This window comes from Sphaerodactylus townsendi, linkage group LG01 (assembly GCF_021028975.2).
Source record: "Sphaerodactylus townsendi isolate TG3544 linkage group LG01, MPM_Stown_v2.3, whole genome shotgun sequence".
Classification (NCBI taxonomy): Eukaryota; Metazoa; Chordata; class Lepidosauria; order Squamata; family Sphaerodactylidae; genus Sphaerodactylus; species Sphaerodactylus townsendi.
In genome coordinates, this window is record NC_059425.1 from 94,345,796 (window position 1) to 94,366,930 (window position 21,135).

The following is a 21,135-nucleotide window of genomic DNA, read 5'->3' on the forward strand; positions in this document are numbered from 1 at the left end:
AAGGAAGACTTGAAGTTGCCGTGCAAGATGCCGAAATCCAAGCTGCTCTGGTCGTGCTTTGCTGGAGCGGAGGACTTGGAGGAAGCAGCTGTTGGCTCGGCCAGAGTTAACAAAGTCAGGTCCAAGGTTTGTCGGTCCGCAGCCCGGCTGGTACTGAGCATGGGAGGGGATGTTATTCCCCATGTTGATCTGACCCATGCTCTGCCAGCATTGTTTTTGCCCGACGGAGTCCACTTATCGGATTGGGGCCAGGACATCTGGTTGCACGATGTCCGCCAGGCTCTGCTGGAGTGGCTTCGCGGCCCGCACTGAGCTGCCTGAAATCCGTTCTGCTCTGTTGCAGTGACTTTGCGGCACGCACTGAGCTGTGAGACTCTGGGCTGCTGAAGCTGGGGCAGGAATGGAATCCCATAGAATGGAATCCCATATGGAATCCCATAGAAGCAGAAATAAAAGGCTTTTTGGTGTAAAAGACCGTTTATTCAGACATCCTAGAAAGCTCACGTACACGACGTGGCAGGAATAAAGTCTCCCGCCAGAAGCACAGGTTATAATTCTGTCCGTCCCATCCCCCCTCCCGGTTTCTCATGGGAACGGAGTTCTCATCTCTCTCGAAGAGATAAGGCCTCCACCAGAGTCTCCGCCGCAGATGCTGGCCCATCGCCCGGGTTCTGGAATTCAGTCAAGGCCAGGCGGCTGTTCTGAACATCAACACCATTGAATCCCTTACACTCTGCCTCCCTTAAGAAAAACTTCTCCCCCCCAGGTTTGTGCGGAAAGGTGCGGTGGAAAGCAGAAATGAGGGAAGGGGCGTCAATATTTTCTGAATAGACCCATTGATTATACCCAGAGGAATATCCCACCCAAGAGACTAAATATTGCAAAGCGTTTGCGAAATTAAAGCGAGAGTCCAGGATAGGCGTCAATTTTAAGTAATGCTTGTGGCCATCAATTATAGTCGTGGGGGTCTCTCCGGAGAATTAGGTGCCAGGCATGGGAAGCGGGAGCCTCCTTGAGTAAACTGGAATGAAAGACAGGATGGATATTACTTAGAGAATTAGAGCCAAGTCCTAATCGGGCAGTGACATCATTAATCACTTTAGTAATCTTAAAAGGTCCCACGAATTTTTTGCCCAGTTTTGAAAATTTATATACGTCTCTGAGATTCTTGGTAGACAAATATACCCAAGCCCTGCAGTAAAGGGAAATCCAGCGGTGCTTATCAGCTTGAAGTTTTTGGGAATCTTTAGCTTGCTGTAAAGCGGTCTGGACTGTTTTCCACCCCTCGGCCAGAGATGAAATCCACTGTTGGAACTCTGGAGGTTCAGCGCTTCTGCAGGCAGTTCGCGACGGAGGGAAGGACCGACCAGACACAATTTCGAAGGGGTTTTTTTTTGTACTGCTATGAACACGCATTATTGTGGCGTATTCTGCAAGCCGAATCATCGCACCAGTTGTCTTGGTGATAGTTGGTGTAACAAGCGTAAATACTGTTCCAGGGTTCTGTTAGTTCTCTCCGACTCACCGTCACTTTGAAACGTGGTAAGAGGCGGCAATTGCAGTGACCCCAACAAGCCCAGGAAAGCTTTCCAGAACTTTGAAATGAATTGGGGCCCAGCGGTCGGGACACCACCTTGGCCGGGGAGGAGTGTAGACAATAAATATGCTGAATGAACAGAGCGCACTAACTTAGGGCGGAGGGATGGAAGTACATGGGATGAAATGGGCTTGCTTGGAAAATAAGTCCACCACCACCCACAAGACTGTGTTGCCTTGACTTTCTGGCAAATCCGTAATAAAATCCATGGAGATGACTCCCAGTGGCGGGAGGCCACCCGGAGAGCTTTAATAGACCATGGGGTTTTCGGAACGGATGTGGCTGCCGCACGAACAGAGCATCCTTTGATATATGTCTCAATGTCTTTAGCATCGTAGCGCCACAAATTATTGTGAGGCCAAATGCAGAGTCTTAAGGAAGCCAAAATGTCCAGCCGGCGGGCATCATGACAGGCCTCGAGAACCTGCTTACGGAGGAGGCGCGTACCAACAATCCCCGCCTCCAAACACCATTCTCCAAGCGTGGTGGGAGTCACCTTCCTCCGCTGGTGGCTCGCGCAACCCCGCCTCCTCGAGTTCCCGTAGGAAAGGAGAGATCAGGCTGGGAATAGGCGGAGAAGGAGGAGTGGGCGTCTGAGATCGGTGACAGCCAGCCCCAATTGGGAGGGGGAGAGAACAGTCTTGCGGGATATCCCGTAAGGCAGCTCCACCCTCCCCGGGCAGGCGCGAGAGCGCATCCAGCCAGTTTATTGGTTTTCAGGAAAAAAATGGGCCGGTGAAAGCGAGAAAAGAAATCGGCCCAGCGGAGTTGTTTAGCGGACATCTTGAGGGGGTGGAAAGGGCGTGCCAAGTTCTTGTGATCCGACCAAACTTGAAAGGGGTGTTTAGCCCCCCTCAGCCAGTGGCGCCAAGTGGAGAGCGCTACTTTGATGGCCGCAGTCTCTTTATCCCCTACAGTCCAGTTGAGCTCAGCACCGGAGAATTTTTTTGATAAATAAGCACACGGAACAAGCCTATCATCTTTATTTCTCTGCAACAGGGCTGCCCCAAGCGCTTTGTCCGAGGCATCCACGTGAACCACAAAAGGAAGATCTGGGTCAGGGTGTTTTAGGATAGGTTCAGTAGTAAAAGCTGATTTTAAATGTTGAAAGGCTGTCTGACATTCCTTAGACCAAGAAAGGGGCGCCCCGGGCTTGGCAGCCTGTGGGTCTTTACCTTTAGTGCGTAAGAGGTCTGTGAGTGGGAGAGTCAGTTCAGCGAATTGGGGTATAAAGTCACGATAGAAATTAGCAAACCCTAGGAAAGACTGGAGTTCTTTCCGATTGGTGGGGGCAGGCCATTGGAGGACTGCTTCAATCTTAGCAGGATCCATTTTTAACCCCTCAGAAGAGATCCGGTATCCCAAATAGTCGATGGAGGATTGGTGAAAACAACATTTAGAAAGTTTTGCAAAGAGGGAATTGTCGAGCAAGCGTTTTAATACTTCCCGAACCAAGGCTTCATGCTCCTCCATGGTTTGTGAATAAATTAAAACATCATCTAAGTACACCACTACTCCCTTGTATAATAAGTCATGTAGAACTTCGTTGATGAGGGCCATAAAAGCTCCGGGGGCCCCACTTAACCCGAATGGCATTATTAAGTATTCATACTGTCCAAATTTTGTGTTAAATGCAGTCAAATGTTCATAGCCTTCCGCAATCCTGACTCTGTAGTATGCTTCTCTTAAATCCAACTTAGTAAAATCGTCCCTTGCCCAATGCATCTAAAGGTCCTTGATCAAAGGCAAAGGGTATTTATTGGACAGGGAAACCGCATTGAGTCCTCGGTAATCCGTGCAGAGCCTTAAAGACCGTCCTTTTTTTTAACAAATAATACAGGAGCAGCATGTGTGTGTTTGGTAGCTCGTCGTATGAACCCGCGAGCAAGGTCCGTGTCTAAGAAGGCACGCAGTCACTTCTCCTCATTGGTACTCATGCGGTAGATTCTACCCTTGGGCAGTTGAGCCCCTGGCTGTAATACGATTTTGCAGTCGGTGTCTCTATGGGGTGGCAATTGATCGCATTCTTGCTCCTGAAATACTCTGGCTAAATCTTGGTAAGCGGGTGGAATGCCGGTGGATTAGGGAGCAATTGGGCGTGCACCGCTGATGAAGCCAGGGGTGTATGTCATTAGGAGGTGAGTTATCCCCCAATTCATGTGTTCTCCACAGGGGGGTCAGTGAATTCTAAGATCCGTTCTTTCCAAATGAATTTTGGTTCATGCAACAACAACCATGGCATGCCCAGGACTATGGAGTGTTTGGCCACTGGGGCCAGAATAAAACTAATTTTCTCCCAATGGTCAAGGCACTTGGCCGAGGAGAACCGGTTGCGTTTTGAACTGGGCGGTCCTTCAGCCCGAGGGGCTGCCCGTCCATTTGTGTGAACGGTATGGGCTTAGCTAGGGAACTTCGGTCTAGTCCAAGTTCCTCCGCCACTTGGGGCCGCATTAAGCAATGGGAGCACCCAGAATCTACAAGGGCTGAGGCTATAATACGAGTGTGCTTAGCGGGGTTGGCCAGAATCGCTTGAATCGTAATGGGAGCGCTGCCTTCACTCACCGCATCTGGAGTCGAACCCATATCCATGGGCGTTGAAGAAGGCAAACCGCCACTTCCCCTCTTCTGGGTGCGCCGGTAACCGCCTTAGAGCGAGCCCGTCGGAGGCGGCTCGGATTTACGTGGTGGCTTGGCAGATGGGGTGCAGCGCAGCGGGGCGGTTGGCTTCTGTTTTTTCGGGCAGTTGGCAGCTAGATGACCCGGTCCTCCGCGGTAAAGACACAATCCCAAACGGCGGCTCGGAGGTGGTTTCCGTAGAGGCTGCTGGGCGTGGCTTGCGAGGCGCAGCGGTGAGTAAATAGCGGCGGGTTTTGGGCGTGAAGGCGGCCCTCGGCGCGGCGTAATCCAAGCGAGGCGCCACTTGAGATCCTAATTCGATCCAGTCAGCAATAGTGCGTGGGATCGAGATTAAGGAACACCGTTTCTGCGCAGTTTGCCGTCGGCGGCATCCGAGAAGTATTCACATTTCATGCGCTCAGGCCACTCAGGAGAGGGAGTCGAGCAGCCGCCAAGCACGAAATTCACGGGCAAATTCGGCAAAAGAGCGGTTGCCTTGCTGAATAGATTTAATGAATGCGGATGGCTTCATTTTCAGCATCCGGATCTTGGAAGCGAGCCCTTAAGGCTTGGAGAGCGCAGGCACCGTCGCGGAAGTATCCTCCCCTTGCAGGTCAAAAAGAGTCACAAACCAGTCGGCTGCCGCTCCATCCAAGACGGAACCGATGTCCCGTATTTTTTCGCGTTCAGACCGGTACAAATCGTCATAGTCCTCCATGTGGGCATCGAGTTGCAGGATGAAGTAGGGGAGTTTGGAAGCAGTCCCATCGAAATGGGCAGGTATCGGAGGTCTGTAATATCCTCTCTCCATGGCCCTCGGAGCTCGCTGGGGCGGAGGTTGCGCAGGTTGAGGCGGCGGCGCAGGGAGAGCCGGAATCGGTGGAGGTGGGGGCACCGGCGCCGGCGCCGCTGGTGCTCTGGTGGGAGCAGGTCTTTGGAAGGTGGCAGATACGCGAGTAGCAGGACCCAGAAGCGTCGCCCCTCTGGCGTTGGCTGTACCGGTAATCCTGGGCATCAGTAGACTCCAGCTTGGGGCATCTTGTCCTGCTGCTTCTTCAGCTCCTTTTCAAAGGCGGCTAAGTCTCTTTCCTTGCGAGTCAAGGCATCTTGGTGCGCATGAAAAGCTGCTTTCTCTCGTTCCAGTTTGGCCAGTTCGTCTCGTTGAATGGCTGCGGTTAGTTCACTTTGTGCACGCATGGCCTTAACATTTTCGCGTTGACGCTCTAAGTCCAGTTTGGAGTGTTCCAGGACCTTATCATGGACCGATAGATTCTGCATATATTGCCGTTGCAACGCATCTTTGGCACGGTCCAGTTCGAGTTGGATTTCTTTGCGCTGCTGTTCCCGGTCCTTTTGCAGGTTTTCACGCTCTTGCTGCAGCTGCTCCCGTTCCTCTTCCCATAGCTGGCGTTCACGGGCCCATGCTTCCTGGGCATCTCGTAGTCGGCCCACTTCCTCATCCCAGCTCTCTTTTGACGGGAGGGGAAATAGGTCCGGATGAGAAGGCAGGCTTTCTTCGGATTCCTCCTCATCGGAATGCAGCACCTCGTGTCCACCGGCGGCTCCGCTTTGCGCCTCTGGTGCAACTGCTGATCCGGGCTCTGGGGGGTCGATCGGAAGCTGAAATACGGATACCCCTCCCAATCCCGATATAGTCCCGGTTTCTCTACGGTGGTCTTAGGGCGGGCCCCAGTGCTATGCCGCGGTGGATTCTTGGGAGCATCATCGAAATCACGAGTCAGGAATGCGTTCAATTGACTCCTGGGTTGCCGCATGAAAAGTGGTCAGGCCCATCTCCTCCGTGACAGGTTGCATCTGAGGTTTGTAATCCACACGGAAACGGGTAGGTATCCGATCCACAGGCGCCCGATCCATAGACAGCGCCCCAAACGACTCATGCAAGTCCACATGATCGTTCCCTCGTCCCTCGTCCCAACGAAGTAAGGGAAGACTCGTGTTGATACGAGGGCGGGAAAGAGTTACCAGCGAGACCCGTTCTCCCGCCGGTTCCTCCAAATCCAGAAGGCTCGGAGCCCTCTTTGGGGGCTACCGCACCTTCCACAGTTTCAGGAATATTCAACCTCTCCATGCCGAGACACCAGAGGTCCACTACACTGGGAAGATAGATGAACTAAGATTCCTGCCACAATGTAAGGAATCCCATAGAAGCAGAAATAAAAAGGCTTTTTTTGGTGTAAAAGACCGTTTATTCAGACATCCTAGAAAGCTCACGTACACGACGTGGCAGGAATAAAGTCTCCCGCCAGAAGCACAGGTTATAATTCTGTCCGTCCCATCCCCCCTCCCAGTTTCTCATGGGAACGGAGTTCTCATCTCTCTCGAAGAGATAAGGCCTCCACCAGAGTCTCCGCCGCAGATGCTGGCCCATCGCCCGGGTTCTGGAATTCAGTCAAGGCCAGGCGGCTGTTCTGAACATCAACACCATTGAATCCCTTACAGGCGGGAGCTGTTGGATTGACAGCTTGGTGGCAGTAGGGCATAAGAGCACATCCTATTTGGGGAAGGCAGTAGCCTGCATGCCGGACCTTCCCACCTCGGGGGCCTCCATATGAGGTCCGTGGTGGCGATAGAGCTCTCGAAAGCCAGCCTGGGGGCTGCGCTGAGAGCTCGCTGCCCGACAGGGAGAGGTGTCACAAATTGGGTTTGCGTCCATGTGGCACCTAGTAACATCCTGTTCCGTTCCCTCGGGGGATGTGCCGGACAGGGGTTCTGTCCGAAGGGCCTAAGGGGTCAGCTTGGGCTGCCCTATAACCAGGTTAGCGGTTTGCTACCTGGGGGGGAGCCAGGATGTTGCTCTGGTATGCTCGCCTGTAGCTTCAAAGCCTTTTGGTTATGTGTTAGCAATAGAATTTTGCGCTGCGGACCGATTTCTAGTCCTTCAAGCCAAAGTTGTGTTAATGTTTTTGTGATTAAAATGAGTCTCCACACATCCCCATGCAAACCGTCGCCCCAGGCTTCACGCCTGGAAGCGCCGTTAGGCGTGGGGAGAACGATTGGAGAGCTGGGTCCTTCCCGCCCGGGCCGACGAGGCGGTCACGTGGCGAGGTGCCGGCGTGTGACATGGGCCTCTGGCAGCAGCCTATAAAAGGCTGCGTCCGGGCGGGGCCGGCGAGGAGCCTCTTTCAAGTGCCCGGCTTGTTCAAAGAGCCCTCCACTCCCTTCCCAATTTGAAAGGTTTGGGGGGTTATTGTTGCATATATTGTTATGGTTTGTGCGCAAAGTTCCCTGGGCGGTAGGGCATAACAGCACATCCTATTTGGGGAAGACAGTAGCCTGCATGCCGGACCTTCCCACCTCGGGGGCCTCCATATGAGGTCCGTGGTGGCGATAGAGCTCAATAGCCAGCCTGGGGCGCTGGCGCTGGAGAGCTTCGCTGCCCGGCAGGGAGGGAGTGTCGCAAATTGGGTCTTGCGTGATCGGCATGTGGCACCTAGTAACTTCCTGTTCCTTTCCCCTTGGGGGGATGTGCCGGACAGCGGTTTCTGTCCGAAGCGGCCTATAAGAAGGGGTCAGTTTGGGCAAATGCCCTATAACCAGGATTAGCGGCTTTTGCTACCTGGGGCCAGGGATATTAAGCTCTGGTATGCTCGCCCAGCTTCAAAGTTTTGGTTATGTGTTAAATAAATTTTGGGCTGCGGCCGATTTCTATTCCAACAAGTTGTGTTAATGTTTTTGTGATTAAATGAGTCTCCACACATCCCCATGCAACTCTGCTTCTGAGATCTTGTCACTGTATATCAGGCTATACAATGTTGCTTTCCAAATTATTCTCAGGAGTACATAGAATAAGATAGGAGTGTTGTGTATTGAGCTATTGAGGTTTCCGTAGTTGTGGAGGTGACATCAGCTGAGAGCATGATATTTAAGTGAGTGTATGTGTAGTTTCGCCCTCTGTGCCTGATATATTACTGTAGAAGCCATACATGTAAATAAACCTTGTTTTTTACCTTGCTGCTTGCCTAATGATTGAGACATAACAAGGAGCACATAATAAATCAACAAATTAAAATGCAAACATTTCAAAGCTAAATCTTATAACCAAGTGAGCTTCCTAAGCTTTTTGCCTTGGAAATAGTTGAGTTGAGAAGGTGCGGGGGGGGGGGGGGGACGGGACAAGCATTGTGTCCCATTTTGGACACTTTTTTGTTGTTTGAAACAGAGCTGCAGAGTTTTCTGAATGTTCTTCTTACATATTCTTGTCTTTTTTGCAGGGCTACGAGGTTGACGAACATGCAGCCAGACAGGCTCGATGGGAAGAGGCATCCAAAGAGACGATCAGGAGAACAACCAAACCATGCCCTAGCTGCCATGTGCCCACAGAAAAAGATGGTGGGTTCAAAGGATGACATACAGCCATTTCTGTTACCATCTTTCATAGTAGTATACTCTGTCACTCAAAAAGAACCACGTGAGGCAGTGGTGAGGCAGCAGAGTGTGGTTCTGCAGTAGAAAATAGTCCTAAAGGACTATGAGCAGGCGGGTGAACAAGCAAGTGGTAAGTTGGAGGGGGGAAGGAGGTCCTGATGGTGTTTGGGCCAGGGGGAAGGCCATTGCTGCTGTCCCACTGGCCTGGCTTAGTGTTCAGGGCAGGAGGAGGGTGGGTGGAGACTTGGGAGGGCTGGGTGCCAGGCTTGGCACAGAAACCATGCCTGCCCCACCGGGCCTGGCTTGGTGTTTGGGGCTAAGGGGAGGGGCCTTGAGGGCTGGCATCGGGCTATCGCTGCCCCATTGGACCAAGCTTAATGTTTGGGGCAGGGAAAAAGTTGGAGGGGTAGGAAGTGGCAGTGGATGAATTCACAATTCTACTTATTTCTTTTGGTGGGACAGAATATAGCTTTCCTTAGAAGATGAAGTGATACAAAACAATCAAGGTTATCTACGCCCTGGCTTAGCTAAGGATTCTAGAAAGCAATGGAACAATGGATTGCATTTCTGTAGATCACTATAGCTTTGCCATTTGAATTTCCTTTATACAAAAATTAATTGGACAGATTTGTTAACCTTCTACAGTGTCTGTGTTGTATTTCTTTATTAAAACTGTGAGCTGTGAACCACTTCTGAAAACATGCCAAGTTGAATATGCCTATGGCATTTGGGCTTTTTCTTTAGAGATATAAAATGATAATGATCAGGGCCAGAAACCTCTATTTCAGTAGATGACCAAGATTTATACACAAAACCCCCAGAAACTCTGCAAGCAGGAAGTATCTGCTGGCAGAAGACAATGGTCTGTTCCACACAGCATAAAACAGACATCTGTGGGATGTCTTTTAAAAATGTAACTGCTTCTGTACACCTAAAATAAGATGTTCAGGGGACAGCTGCCCGACCATTTTGCGCCTAACATTTTGTGTTCTGGTGAAGGGATTCTCTGTGCTTCCATTTGTTGAAGGTTGCCCCAGGACATTTGCTTTGATCCTGGGCACCTTTTCAGCCCCAGAATTGCATAGCTGAACTCAGCTGGTCCTGCTGATGCTGGCAATATATAGTTTTCCTATTTTTAAAAAAAAAATTGAGGAACTATCTTTGAGGCTATGCAGACATGCATTAGAGAATCTTAGCAGCTTGGAGGACTGCTTTACCTCCCATTGAAAGGCATTGGGTAGACCTTCCCTCCGCAGACCATTTTAGTTTTGAAAAAATAACCAATATGTACAACTAATCAATATTTACAATATAATATTATTTTATTGTCTCTCATTTGCAATTTCTTGGGTTTTTTTCCCCTCTAGGTGGATGCATGCATATGAAGTGTCCACGATCTCAGTGCAGATTTGAATGGTGTTGGAACTGTGGCCTGGAGTGGAATCGGACTTGCATGGGAGACCACTGGTTTGACTGATCCCCAAGGAGCACTGTAAACGATCAAAAGCTCACTTAAACAAATGCCAGTCAGCCAGTCAGTCCATCTTTATTTGATAGCCATAGGCCAGTCAAATTAAGGCAATAATAAACCAACAAATTAAAATGCAAACATTTCAAAGCTAAATCTTATAAACAAATGAGAGAACAGAACCTTAAAAGCTAAGAAATTTGTACAATTATTTCAAATTATAACTTATAAACAAATGCTGATCCTATAGAAAGCAGAAACACTGGCATAGCTGCTTCTATCAGGGCAGATCCTAAATTCTTTGCTGTGGGTGCAAATTCCTGATTACTCCAGGAGTTCAAGATATGAATCACTTGTTGTCTTCTTACTTACTAAATCTTCACCATGCATTTAGGCTTCTTAATATAACAAAGACATGAAAAAGTAGAGAATGAATAGCTGTTTCATCCCTCCCTGCTTCATCACAACCTGTTGACATTCTTTCTTTGGGGCCGCAAGTAACCTGTGTCACCCCTTCTCTTTCATGGCTTGCTCTTTGCTAAGCTTGGCCTCTTGATAAAGAAATATGCAATATCAGCCAATTTAAAACTAGCTACATGGACCTTTTTCCATGTATCATCAGCATATAAGTCTGTGGCTTGGCACAGCTCTTAACAAATTTCCTTCTCTATGGTACTACACAGTATGGCTTTTCCTCCCTTTACTAATGCTCATGATACAATCTGATGTGCAGTTACTAAATACGTTAAAATCAATTAGACAGAAGTACTTCTACGTGGAATTAATTTTCAGTTATAATCTCCAGTGATGACAGTAGTGGTAGATATTGCATCTTAGGAGCCCCTGTAGAAGGATCTTCCATACCAGCTATAACAAGAATTCACTGGAACTACATGTTGGCAGACAGCAAAGAATGCATTAACTTACTTCCATGTGGTGGCATTTTTATTGGCAACATTTAGCGCAGCAACCAAGAACAACTTGGCTGTTTACCTGTATCAAGGATCAATACTTTGAGTTTCTAAAGTCAATCTGTGTATAAGCCTAGACAGGTTTATACACAGGGCAAATTTTAATGCCTAGTCGTCATTACACCCATCAGCACAGGGGACTGATGATATAAGAATTTTAGGGAGGAGATAGACATATTGCCAGATCTAGATCATTGAATGCAGATGTCCACCAAACAGCTGTAAAATAGGATGGAAATAATTTTAAGGGACCAAGCAGCAGACAGGGGAAAGTTCCTTGTGTTCATCAGTTTTGTAGAATATCACATGCAATGTTTTGTTTTAACTATTAGTGATTAAGTGAACTAGACTTCATAGATATCTAAAATTATGAATGCTTGTGCCAAGAGATAAAGGAATCGAGGATCACTCTTTTGAAATCATGGCAGAAATGGCAAGCGCACAATCAAGTCCTAAAAAGTTTACCCTTATGCTGAATTAAAGAAAATCACCATGTCATGTTGAACCAAAAACATCTGGCATCAATACAAATAACAAACTACCGGCGGCTGTGTTTAATTTTACAGGTGTTTTCTGAATGTATGTTAAAATTCGTTTTTAAACTAAAGGACAGATTCTATTTCTTCATCTTACTACTCAGGCAGTTCAGCATGAATACAGGGAATGTGATCTTGGATTAAGGTTCACAAGCTTTGACTCAGCACAGAAAATGATCTGTGCTAATAGTGTACATTTACATTTTAATCATCCCAAAATTTGTTCCAAAGTTGTCTCCATTTCCTAATTGTTTGAACTATCTTAGTGTAGCTTCTTAGAACTCATTTTCATTGTTTGTCTAATCAACAGCAGTAGAATTCAAATGAACAAGTACACAGTTGGCTGCAGAGCCTTTGCTTTCTAGATCTATAGGTAGAGTAGAGCTAGAAATCTCCTGTAGAAAAAGCCCACTGTAATTTGGGGGTTTCCTCGTTTCCTTCTCTTTTCAGTTTTGCTTTTCACAGTGGCGCCTATGAATCAAGGCTCTTGCTGTCCTAATGATATCAGAACAATAAGGCTTTGAGTGTCTTCTGAACCCCAACGTTAGGCATTCTCTGATATGGTAATAAAGCTTTAATCTAGGCCTGCAGTATTATTCCAGCCTGGTTGGTTTTCAAATTTTAGACGGTAGAATTGATTTTATTTGCAATAAAATCACAGCATGTAAAGATTAGCAGTGCAATCCCGAGCAGAATTATTTCACAAGTCAATAGACTGATACAATGGTGCACAGGACTGCATTATATTCTTACTACAGTACAGCCATCACTATGTACCAGCTTTCTTGTAAATTAGAAAGTGAGAATTTGTGTGTGAAAAAAGCTAATTATAAATTCTAAGACAGCAACAATACATGATTTGAATAAAGACTACTGAATGTCTTCAGATTGCATGTATTTGTCTATTACATTTGGTATATATACAGTAAGCTTAAATATAAAATAAAAAAGTACTGAAGCTTTTTAACTGTTTCTTTCCGCTTAATTTGAACAGTCTGTTAAACTGAGCAAAAAATTTATATAATCCATGTAGATGGGTTTCCTGATTAATAACTGAAAAGTTGGGTTGGGAGAGGTTGCATTTCATTGTTAACAGAATCTCACCAAATATAATCAAATTACCTCCATGTTAAAGTCATGCACAGCATTATATGGATGGAGATAGAACTTGGGTACCCTGTTTCTGAGCCATTCATGTCTTTAGATGTCAATGCTTTGAATTAGGCTTGGAAACAAATGGATAACCCATGTATAATGCTGATGTTGTATGATCACAGTGGGCTCCATTTAGAATCCTTATGCTTGTGTTTTTGAACCAGTTAAAGATTCTCAGCATTTTTCATAGGCAACCTCACATATAGTATCTTACAGAAATAGTGAGCAGAAGAATTGCCCAAATTATGGCACAACACCAAATACCAGTTTAAGCATAAGGTACAGCCATCAAGTAGATAGGCAAAGAAAAAGAAAAGAAAAGAGGGAGAAAAAGATAGACATGCTAAAATCCTATACCCAGTTATAAAGTTTGATCTACAGCATTAGGTTACATACTTTAATGATAAGGTCCTTTTTCCTTAGAAATCTTCCAGAAAACACTCACATCTACTCCTTCCCCACTCCCACCCTTTACTACAGTCCGAGCTGGTTTTCAAATTGACTCCTGATTAACACATTCCACTGCCAGACCTAGGGGGAGATAAGGACCTACAATTCCCAAGCCAGATGCACCTGTTTAGCCTGACTGGGCCTTCTAATATCCAATTTAAATTCTAGATGGTATGAGGGTTCAATTGCAGCTCATCAGCTTTCAGTATTCATCTAGAAGGATCATCTAGTAGGGGAAGCAAAGCAAAGAATGATCATCTAGTAGGGGAAGCAAAGAAGGATCATCTAGTAGGGGAAGCAAAGAAGGATCATCTAGTAGGGGAAGCAAAGCAGTTTCTGACCTGTAATTGCAGCAGAAGCCAGACTGAACAGGCTGGCTCCTCGATAGGAATGGTAAATGATGCTGGAAAGGTATTTGGGTGCTGCTAGAGGATATAAAGACTTACTGATTTTCCCTCTGCATAACTCATTTTTATAGAAGACCTTAAATCCACCGAACCTGCAGCCCACCTACCTGCAAACTAGTGGTTGTCCTCCATAAAACCAATGTGGAAGTATTTTCATATTGGTCCTGTTGTAATTTCTAATATTTTGAGAACAAGTGCAGGATCAATGTTTATTTGGTTTTCTTTTCTAGGTCAGCTCTTCTAAACATTTGGAAAAAGGTGCTATAGTGGGAGGAAATTACCAGTTATTTTGTTCCTAATTTGCAGTATAATTTTGGTCTATCAACATATTCCAGATTTCCTCTATGCAAAATGTCAGTCTTAAGACACTTGTAAATCTCCTGAAGTTCCAATACAAAACTTGCAGCATTTCAAATGCTTAGGTAGTAAAAGTCTACTTTTAAGTGCACTTTTTTCATGCAAAAATTAATTCCACAGTCCATTGCCAAGACATTTTTGAGTGAAGAGATGTTCAGATCTGAGGGGACATGGCAATCACTCATTTTATTTTTAGATTCAAATCTGCTAGGATTTGAGGCATTAAAAAAAAAAAGGTCCCGCAGGCTTGCTTTTCTAATATATTAACTCCCACTAATTTCTATGCAGATAGCAAGCAAAAGGATTTCATATGGAGCTGTCCAACTCAGTGGAGGATATTACTTGCATTTGCAGTGTCCTAGTGTCAGGATGATTATGTCTGTTAGATCACCTATATATACATCCAAAGTCTTAGCCCTTCATCTTAAATCTACTCAACCTCAATCAACTGTTTCAAATTGTGTCAATGCACTGGTGTAAGATTCAGTGGAACTAGAAGAGAAGCAACCTCATTCATCATGCAGACCTATGCAGAATTACTCAAAATCCCTTGGAACTGCTGCTGCAAGCCTAATAGCATTTTCCTGGGAGTAGGGCTCATTAACTAAACTTAGATTCACTTCCAAATAGACTGCTTAGGACTTCTCTCTCATAGATTGAGACTAGAATGACTGCGAATATAGGCCTTGCCTGTGTGGGCTATATTTTCATGAACTACAAGTCTTCCACTGCTAGTGTTCTCTCAGACAGCCTTTCCCTTATCAATATAAGAACAAATTTCTTGTCATCATTCTCTTCTCATGCTCTGGAAGATCCAAGATGGGGGTGGGGAGGTAACATGGAGGATTTGTATAGAAACAGAGGGAGAAACAGGGAGAAGTAGAAGAAGAGGCTTTAGAAGGCTTCCTGGCAAATTGGTACCTGCCTGCGTCCCATGTGCAAAACAACCTGTTGTTCATAAGTACTATATATATTGTACATGTTTATGCTAAACATAAAATCCCATGTTATTCAACAGGGGCGTACCTAGGCAAACTGGCGCCCGGGGACAAAACCTGAGTTTGGCGCCCCCCCCCCCCACCATGACCAAACAATGATTTTTTGTACCAGCTCACAAAACACCTCCCATTCCCAGCAAAACATACATGGCTCTCTCCCACCAACTCTTTTCCTAATTTCCCAATCGCAACAACTCTACGAGGTAGGTTGTTAGCCTGAGAAACAACTCCAAGCCAGTGCAAGTGGGTATTAAGCATGTAAATCTCTCACAAATAACCCCCAGCAAAATATTTACCAAACAAATGCCAGCATCCTCTCTCACAAAACACCTCCAGTGGAATCCACTCCCAAACAGCATCACTTTCAATGGTGTTTAAACTAGGGAGCTCAGATTCTTCTTTTAAATCTACCTTAAAGGGAGAATCTGGGGTCCCCGGTTAAAACAAAATTGAAAGTGATGCTGTTTAGGCTAAGTGGATTCTCCCCCTCCCCTGAAACAGCATCCACTTTTGAGGGGTTGGAGATTCCAAGATGGGGAAACAAATAGCAGATTCGGCTTTAGAATCTGGAGCTAGAATTAGGGCACATTAGGACAAAAATTGTCCGATTATGTCCTGCCCAAATATGAACAAATCACCGAATGCACAAAAGGTATTTAGCAGAGTTTGGGGGGGGTATTTTTGGTGTTTTTTTCGACCTGCAGAGGAGAAGCATTTTAAAAGCTAAGCCCGACATAATGATTTCAGAAGGGGCATCATCCAGAGACTGCCCTGATGATTACCATGAGGAGTTTGGCGATGTTTTGGTTCCAAGGGACAGCAAAGTTATGGATGCCCAAAGGGGGTGCCCACATCCCATTGTTTTCAATGAGGAGAGCTGAGATGGGGGGGCTACCCATTTTGAGGGACCATAACTTTGGTCCCCCAGAACATAACTTCACCAAACTTGGGTTTGGCATCACTTACAAGAATAGTTAACAGATGATACCCTGAACATTTTTGGTGTCACTAGCTTTACAAAAATACATCCCTTCCAGGCACCCCAAGAAATTTGCCCAAAGATTGCTTTGTTTTGCAGTGACTTTGCTCCATTGTAGCTAATGAAGAGAATTTCTGAGGAGCCCAAGGCTGCACATTTTTTTTTTGAAGAATAGAGCCAGACTTTCAAAGGTGGCTCCAAGAGCCCATATGAGTAATAGCTTATCAAGCTTGGTGAGCTTTGCTTCTGGAGTGGGGGGGGGGGGGGTTTGAGAGAGTTCTGAGAAGAAACTCAGCCCACAGGCTTTCATGTGCAGGAGCTTGAGAGGAAACAAAATAAGCCTTTTGTGGGAAGCATAAAATTGAAGCCCCAAAGCAAAGGTCTCCCAAACCTGGATGCTATTACCAAGGAGGCCCTCCTGGAGCCACCCTGAGAAAGTCTGGTGCCTCTATCTTCAAAATGTATGTGCAGCCTGCCTACACACACTCCAGAAATTCCCATTGGCTACAATGGAGCAAAGTCACTACCAAAACAAAGAATCTTGGGCAAATTTCTTGGGGTGCCTGGAGGGGATGTATTTTTAAAGCTAGTGACACCAGAATTTCAGGGTATCATCTGTTAACTATTCTTATGATGCCACCCAAGTTTGGTGAAGTTATGTTCAGGGGGACCAAAGTTATGGTCCCTCAAATGGGTAGCCCCCATCTCAAGTTAGCTCCCATTGAAAACAATGGGGATGGGGCACCCCCCTTTGGGGGTCCATAACTTTGCTCCCCTGAACCAAACTTTTATCCTGAAATTTGGGTAGTATCATCAGAACAGTCTCTGGATGGTACCCTGAAATTTTGGTGCCGCTAGCCTTAAGAATGCGCCCCCTGCAGGCCGGAACGTGAAAAAACACTTAAAAATGTAAAAACACACAAACGACCCTGAAATGTTGGCGCCCCCCACGTGACTAAATGGGGGGTGCCCGGGGACATAGGGTACCCCCTGTCCCTAGGCAGGAACACCACTGTTATTCAATGATAAACTGATGTGTGATTCCTGCATTTTATGCTGGCAAAGGGGATGTACCATGATCTGTGGTGCCACTTTAGCCAAATTGGAGCCTGATGCATGAGTGCCAAGGTCTGGGATCCTGCATTAGATTAGGCTGTCATGTTGATTCAGAAGAGCTTTGTCACAATCAATTGTACCTGTCTATGTTTTGTGTATGTGGAAGTAGACTACTGTCTACTTGAATGCCACACTTGTGCCTGGTTTCCTAGCTACAGACCTCTTGAACAAATACATAACAATTAACATAGCTCCATGATAAATTATTTTGTGCTACACTGATTATGTAGAGGATATTGAAAGTCTGAAACAATATAAATTACTCTTAATAATCGCTGATTTTTAAAATTAAATTAATCCTTGTTATAATGGAATCGTGCACTAGTAAGAGACATAGATTATAAAAATTTCCCAAACTTGAAAAATCTGTCATTAAGTCATGAGGAGTCTCTTGCTCCTCAGAGTCCAGTTGACCTTGCTTTATCCTACAGTCAAGGGAAAAATGCTATCCTGAAAGGCCGGTGAGGGCCCAAAGCAAACTGAGTCAAGTAGCCCCTGCCTGGTTGCTGCCTGGTTTGCTAAGCTTGGACCTGGGCTGCAGTAATGCTTGCAATGAGTGTACAGACAATTTCCTTTAGATTCACTAATATTAAACTTGGACAGACAGGCAGGCAGGGGGAATCTTGAGATTATATCTAGTGTCAGTAGTGTCAGTCTATTGCCTCAGTAATCATCTCTGAAGGCATTTGCTCTTTTTTACTTATTATGAGAAAGCCAATTTTAACAACTCCCTCTGCTTCAGAAGCCCTGTCTCCCCACTTCTTTAAAGCTTCTGCAGCATTCAGAGGCTCCTATTTTTCCTTCTTCCTAATTTGTTTTCTCTATTTAATTTTCTTTGCCTATATATTATTTATGCCACTGAATATTTCCAAATTTCATTCAGTTCTTTATGTTATAACTAATAGAACATTTTAAACACCATTTCATTTGCCTTACAGCAGTTACTGGAAAGTGTTCTTTTTGGATTTGCCTAATTCTCATCTCCAACCTCATCAGTTCTCTGATTTGCCATTTGGCTTGTTATTTCCGGAGAAGTGGCAGAGTTAAGAATGTTGCTGCACAAACATTTGGTAACATGTTTTAAAATTTTAACATACACTTTACTGGTCTAGAGCACATATCAGCAGGTGTGTGTGTGTATACATGTCTATATATATGGGTCATGGACTTTAAATAGGCTTTGATCTGGTTGAAGTAGTTTGATGGACTGGTAAGATTTGCTATTGAGGTCTTTTTTTTTCTTGTTTAGGAACAGTATTAAAAGTGCTTGTGTAATTTTAATCTTCCTAAACAAATGGGGGGGGGGGAGAAACCTCAATAATAACAGGGAAACATGGTGTATATAACCAAAGTATGGAAGTAAGTCGGCAAAGGGTAATCTCACATTCAAAATATAAAAACCATTAAGAGGCATTCTAAGGACCTGAAATCTAGACACTAACAGCTTATCCTTTTAAAAAGGATTTTAATTCAGGGAGTAAATCAAAGCAGGTCGACTCCAAACAAGTATCCAATTTTATTCAGTGGGGCTGAAGAGTGCAACCTTAGGATAGAAAGCCATCTGAATATCTCAAAAGGTTTACATATATGCAAGTGTTTCATGACTGTAGGCAGAATGACAGTGACTCTGTAGTAGATTTTAATTCTAATTTCACAACATATCAAAAAGTGTAGCAGAATGTATTTGCCAAGTCCACCACGCTGTTCAGGTTTTTGACTATAATTTGAGGGCCTCCCTAACTTTTTTCAAAATGCAACTAATGTCGGGTTTTTTTTTCTTATTGGCCCTAGTGTGAAAGAAGTTTGGCTTTGGAATGTTCCCCAAATATCTTTTAAAGGGAGAAGGAATGTTCAGACCATTTCTTTCTCAGAAGCATAGTTAAATAGTCTTGGTAGAACGGTGGCAAAAAAAGAGAAAGCTGAAATACTTGCATTTTACTATGATTTATTATTGCATATTATTATGATTTATTGCATATTGCTATGATTTATATGCAATACCCCAACTATCTGAGGTTCACTAATGACCTCAGTCACTGTCATATCTACTTGTCATAATACTGTTCCTTTGCATGAAAAGGACAATGCTAACAGCACCCTGTAGGATAACGCATAGGAAATAATTAACCAGCAAGAGAAATCATAATCCTCTTGTGTTCTCCCTCTTGGGTTATTAGTCTACTTGCAGGAAGTTGTAGCCTGAACTACAGGGAAATGCTTTTCACAAATAATCAAGAGTCTTCTGACACTTTTAAAGACTCATCACAGCCGTTTCCTTACCGGGCAAAATATGAAAACCCGATCGTTCATAGCCTTGGAAAAAAGAAGCGTCAAGAAGCCGAGGCGGATTAACACTGCAAGCAGCAGCGTGCGGAGTCGCGCAGTCAGCGCCCGTGTAGCAGCAGCTAAACGGCAGAAGGCGGTTGTATTCAAGAAAGCGGCTTAAAACCACTCTTGTTCCCCATGTGACGCAATCGACGCCCTTTTCGATGCTTGAACAGCCATACCGGAGCTGTGCGTCACAAATGGCGTCGAGACCTGCGGCCGCTTAAGTCTTGAAGCATAACGTCAGCGAGCGCCCGCTTCGCGACTTAGCAGCTTCGATGCGCGAACCGTCCACATTTCTCGCGCGGGGCTCTGCCGGGCGCTGCCGCAGCTCCGCCTGTCCTCTAGTGAAGCAGCTTTTTTTTTTTTTTTTGGGATCGCGTCGCAATTTCGCGGCGTCATCAGCTTGTCAAAGCTGCTTTGTGGCAGCGTCGCGGAAACGGCCTAACACATTTATAGTAACATAATCTTTTAGTAACTTTTAAGCATTTTCCCCTCCGCTTTCAATTATTGGTGGTGACTAAAGGCACACGTTGGCAGTGGTGGAATTCAAATAATTTAACAACCAGTTCCGGTGGTGGGATTCAAATCATTTAACGACTGGTTGTTTACAAGCATCATTTTAACAACCGGTTCTGCCAAAGTGGTGCAAACCTGTTGAATCCCATCACTGCCCTTGGGGCAGCTGCTTCAATTATTCTTATTAACAAAGGTGCAAAACTGTGGCAGACTTTAATCTGGTGAACCAGGTTTGTTTCGCCCAGCCTGCTGGGTGACCTTGGACTAGTCATAGTTCTCTCAGAACTCTCTGAGCCTCACCTCTCTCACAAGGTGCCTGTTGTGGGGGAAGGAAGGGAAGGCACTTGTCAGTTGCTTTGAGCCTTCTAGAGAAAAGCAGGGTATGAGAGAAAAGCAGGGTATGAAAACATTTTTTTCTTCTAATTGGATAACTTTAGAATATGGAAACAATGCATGTTCAGGTTTTTAATCCAGTCTTAGAAACTTCCTCTTGAAAATTGGATCAGCATCATGTGCAATGCTGACTTCAAAAGGTAAAGGTCACTGAACTCTCATACAAACATTTAAGGGTGTTGTTTTTTTTAAATAACCTCACTATGTTTACTATCTCAAACATCCCTTTGGCAATTCCTTTGATGCAACAAACATCCTTGTATACTTTGGTAGCTTTCCTGATTTGGCAGCTTTCCTGATTCCATGTCCCTGTGTTAAGGCATAATGATTTGAGCTTAATGAAGCTTCTCCTTTTATTTTTATAATTATTTCATTGCTAACTCTAATTTAAGCTGGTAAGCATGCTCTCACCTTGACAGTTTGCAAAAGCAACCCAGCTAGTACCAAAGGACACCGATTCATGTCTTCGATAAGGTGATGGCTCATATTTGTTTTTCCCATGTGTTCCCACCCTTCTTCCACAGAGCTCCGGGCATCCTGTTGTGCCCTTATTACTAAGCAGAGATTTAAACTAGGCTTCTCCTTTAGTTCACACCCAGTACTTGGTTCCCTGTGGCACCCTGATTCTTGATGTGATGTAGTAGATAGATACTATACAGAGTTATGTTTAAACAAGAGGAAAGGCCAATTCAAGTGTTACCTTGGTTGTTTTGAAGCCATTTGAATTACATAGTGTGTGAGAGAGAGATATGCAGTGAATGAAGCATACAGATTCTCCAGTTTTATGGAAAGATGCTGTGCCACTGCCAGACATCAACTTCTGGTGGTCATGTGGAATCTATCTGGACATTGGCACCTCCAG

The 21,135-nt window shown here is 45.3% G+C and overlaps 1 protein-coding gene across 2 annotated transcripts in view; it reads left to right on the top strand.

The window, feature by feature from the left end:
* The window catches only part of PRKN (parkin RBR E3 ubiquitin protein ligase), an 896,318-nt gene extending 884,362 nt beyond the window's left edge, over nt 1–11,956 (top strand). For both annotated transcript variants that reach the window (XM_048487681.1, XM_048487690.1), the window contains 2 exons: nt 8,446–8,563; nt 9,967–11,956. In XM_048487681.1, coding sequence (XP_048343638.1) covers nt 8,446–8,563; nt 9,967–10,076 — 228 coding nt within the window. In that variant the 3' untranslated portion in view covers nt 10,077–11,956. The remainder of the gene's footprint in view (nt 1–8,445; nt 8,564–9,966) is intronic.
* The last annotated feature ends 9,179 nt before the right edge of the window (nt 11,957–21,135 follow it).